Source organism: Chelonoidis abingdonii, chromosome 2 (genome assembly GCF_003597395.2).
Source record: "Chelonoidis abingdonii isolate Lonesome George chromosome 2, CheloAbing_2.0, whole genome shotgun sequence".
NCBI classification, from domain to species: domain Eukaryota; kingdom Metazoa; phylum Chordata; order Testudines; family Testudinidae; genus Chelonoidis; species Chelonoidis abingdonii.
The window spans coordinates 3,231,610-3,234,733 of record NC_133770.1 but is presented as its reverse complement, the minus strand read 5'-3'; the positions used below and the strand labels follow the sequence as shown (position 1 = coordinate 3,234,733).

General features: G+C 54.1%; 2 protein-coding genes across 3 annotated transcripts in view; one reads left to right on the top strand and one right to left on the bottom strand.

Moving 5' to 3' along the window:
- Positions 1–3,124, bottom strand: part of LOC116828393 (uncharacterized) — a 666,188-nt gene that overhangs the window by 595,301 nt on the left and 67,763 nt on the right. The window lies entirely within an intron of this gene.
- The window catches only part of LOC116828412 (zinc finger protein 783-like), a 169,972-nt gene that overhangs the window by 126,295 nt on the left and 40,553 nt on the right, over positions 1–3,124 (top strand). For both annotated transcript variants that reach the window (XM_075062083.1, XM_032786626.2), the window contains one exon: positions 1,438–1,567. In XM_075062083.1, coding sequence (XP_074918184.1) covers positions 1,544–1,567 — 24 coding nt within the window. In that variant the 5' untranslated portion in view covers positions 1,438–1,543. Of the gene's footprint in view, positions 1–1,437; positions 1,568–3,124 lie in introns of those variants that run through there.

The following is a 3,124-nucleotide window of genomic DNA, read 5'->3' as shown; positions in this document are numbered from 1 at the left end:
GCCGACCCGCCGAGTGTTGCTAGGGTAAAAAGTTTCTCCGACGGCTGTGCACGCGGCGCGCACACACCTAAATGGAATGGATATGAGCAACACATCTCGAAGAACAACAGTTACAGGGGTAAGTAACCTTGTCTTTCTTCATACAATGCACAGTCAACCTGTGGAACTTTTTGGCAGGGGCTGTTGTAAAGGCCAAAACTAGAACAGGATTTAAAAAAGAGATAGATAAGTTTGTGTAGGATAGGTCCATCAGTGGCTATTAGCCAGGATGGGCAGGGATGCAACACCATATTCTGAGAGCCTCTGTTTGGCTGAAGCTGGGAGTGAACGATAGGGGATGAATCACTCAATAATTACCCTGTTCTGTTAATTTCCTTTGAAGCATCTGATGTTGGCCACTGTCGGAAGACAGGACACTGGGCTAGATGGACCATTGGTCTGACCCAATATGGCTGTTTTTATGTAAAAATTAATTATAATAAAAATGTTTAGTATAGAAATTCCCAACATCAGTCAAAACTGATCACTTGGGCAACACAGCTCTATCTGCTGGATGCCTTGGCAGAGTAGGTGAGTTCATGTAAATACCGCCTGGTCCTAAAGCCTTTCCCCCATCCCTGGCTCATTGCTAGCTGTCAGGGCAGAGCTCATTCAGACCTTGCTTACAAATCATATTTTCAAATTGTAAGGTTGGCCAACATCGCTGAAACCAATGCGCTGACCATGTCAGCAAAAACAACAGCTGTATGAGGATGCTAGTCTTTGTTTAGACTTTTCAAACCTATTATACTTTTTCAGGTACAAGTATTTTATCATACACTCTATCTGCTTTTAGACTGGGTATTTATGTTTCAATTTCCAAGCAAGGACAAAATTGGCAGCACTGCATGTAACTAGTTGACCACTGGAGGGTGTTGGGGAACTGCAGGGGGGTTGAGGGAAGGCCCAGTGTCACTGAATTAAGCCTCCTGCTGCAGCACCTCAGTAGGTTACATCAAAGAGGAGCAGCAGTGACTATGCTGAGAGGTGCTGTCTGTGGGAGGGGAGATAAAAAAGCCCCTCTGCTCCCCCTACCCTGTTATTGCAAACCCTGGGGGCTCAGCCCTGGGGTAAGTGTCACCCCCCTGCCTGTGCTGGGGCTTTATCCTCTGACAGCGCCTCACCCCTGGGTTTAACTCCCTCTTCTTCATCCCCCCAGCCCCCTCCTAACCCTGCCTCCAGCTGCTTGACCCCCCCTCCCATCAACCTCCGACCCCTGCTCAGACCCTGCCCGCCCCCCTGCACAAAGCAGCCAGCAGAATCCCGGGGCTAGTAAGGGCAGGGGGAAGGGCAGTGGCTTCATCAGATGTTACCGAGCATGTGCAGTTCGTGCGCATGCTCAGTGCACACCCCAAGCTGCCGATTCCAGTGGGGAGCCGTGTCCTGCTCCGGCCCGAGGCGAGGCGAGGCGGCGCCGGGATCTGCCCAGCCCGGAGCGGGAGCGGAGCTCGGCCGGGCCGGGCCCGCTGGAGAAGCCCCGCGCAGCCGCCCGACTGGGGGGGCCATGGCCGAGCGGGCCGCTGCCCAGGTAGGGCCCGGAGCAGGGGAAAAGAAAGAAGAATATAAAAGACAGGAAAAAATGGACGATAGCAAGTGAGAGTTGAACAATGGAGGTAGTAGAAAAAAAAATGAAAGAAAGGAGGGAATGAGGGGAAAAAACAAGAATATATGAATTAAGTCTTGCTGCGAAAACTAAATAGAGAAGGTAAAAAAAAATCAACAGAGGAGAAAGCAGTAGACTTAACTAGAAAAAAAAAGAGTAGAATGTACGGGTGAAGGGGGAGAGATATAAAAAGCAACCCTCTGCATCAACAAAAATCTGTTATTGGGCAGAACTTGTGGGTCAGCTCTCTGGTATGATGTAACACAAACTGACTGTGTGGGGCTTTATCTCTGACAGCGCTCACCCCTGGGTTTACTCCCTTTCTATCAAGCCTCTAACTGCTTAGTGCTTGACCCCTCATCAACTCCGACTTTGTCTAGATGCCCTGGCCCCTGCAAAGCAGCCAGCAGAATCCGGGGTAGTAAGGGAGGGAAAGGGCAGTGGTCATAGATGTTCCTGAGCATGTGAGGTGTGAGCATGTCAGTGCACCGCCAGTGGATTCCAGTGGGGAGCGTGTCCTGCTCCGGCCCGAGGCGAGGCGAGGCGGCGCGGGATCTGCCAGCCCGGAGCGGGCGGAGCTCGGGGCCGGGCCCGCTGGAGAAGCCGCGGGCCGCGGGGCATGGCGACGGGCCGTGCCCAGGTAGGGCCGGCGGGCGGGTCCCTGGCTGCTGGCCCCCGGACCGCCCGCGCGGGAGTGGCGGTCGGGGGCGGGACCGCCGGTCTCTCGGGCGGCAGCTCGGCCAGGCTGGAGCCGGAGCCTGGCACCGGGGTCCCCACGTGGCCGGGGGCGTTGGGGCGCGCGCCCAGTCCGCCCGGCTCCAGCGGGTCCGAAACCCCCGCCGGCAGTCGCTCTGCGTCTCCCCGGGAGCCAGGCCCGGGCGCTCGCTTTTCCCTGGGGTCGGGAAGGCGGCCGCGCCGGCTGGTGTGCGCGACATGCGGGCCTCTGGGGAGAGAACGGGCTTTTCGGGGCATGGCTCGTCGGGAAACGGCGCAGCCCTCGGCGCGCGTCCCCGGGAGTGCTGTTAAGGTCAGGGGTTGCCCCAGCTTTAAATAAGAGTAAGGAAAGCTCTTCTGTAAGGTGATGCTACTGAGCCCCGCCTTCTAACAAGGGGCAAAAAGCTCAAAACTCTGTGTAATATGCTCGGATGCCCATCTGGAGCACTGTTCAGTATCGCTGGGCCTACTGCAATGTTGAAGATGGTGGAAAACTGGAAGAGTCCAGCAGAGAGGGGAAAAAAAAAATAGTAATGAAAAGAGAGGACTGGAGAAGCAAATTATAGAGTGAGGACTAGAAGGAAAACTGAAGAATAATGTTAAAGATAGAACCAAAAAAGAAGAAGAAAGGAATATAAATGAATAACTGCTTATCAAAAACACTAGAAAGAGGGGGCCCAAGAGAATGGATTAGGCTGTTCTCCAGTGGGTACCTGATGACAGAACAAGGAGAAGGGTTCAATTGCGTGGGGGGAGTCTAGGTTGAAT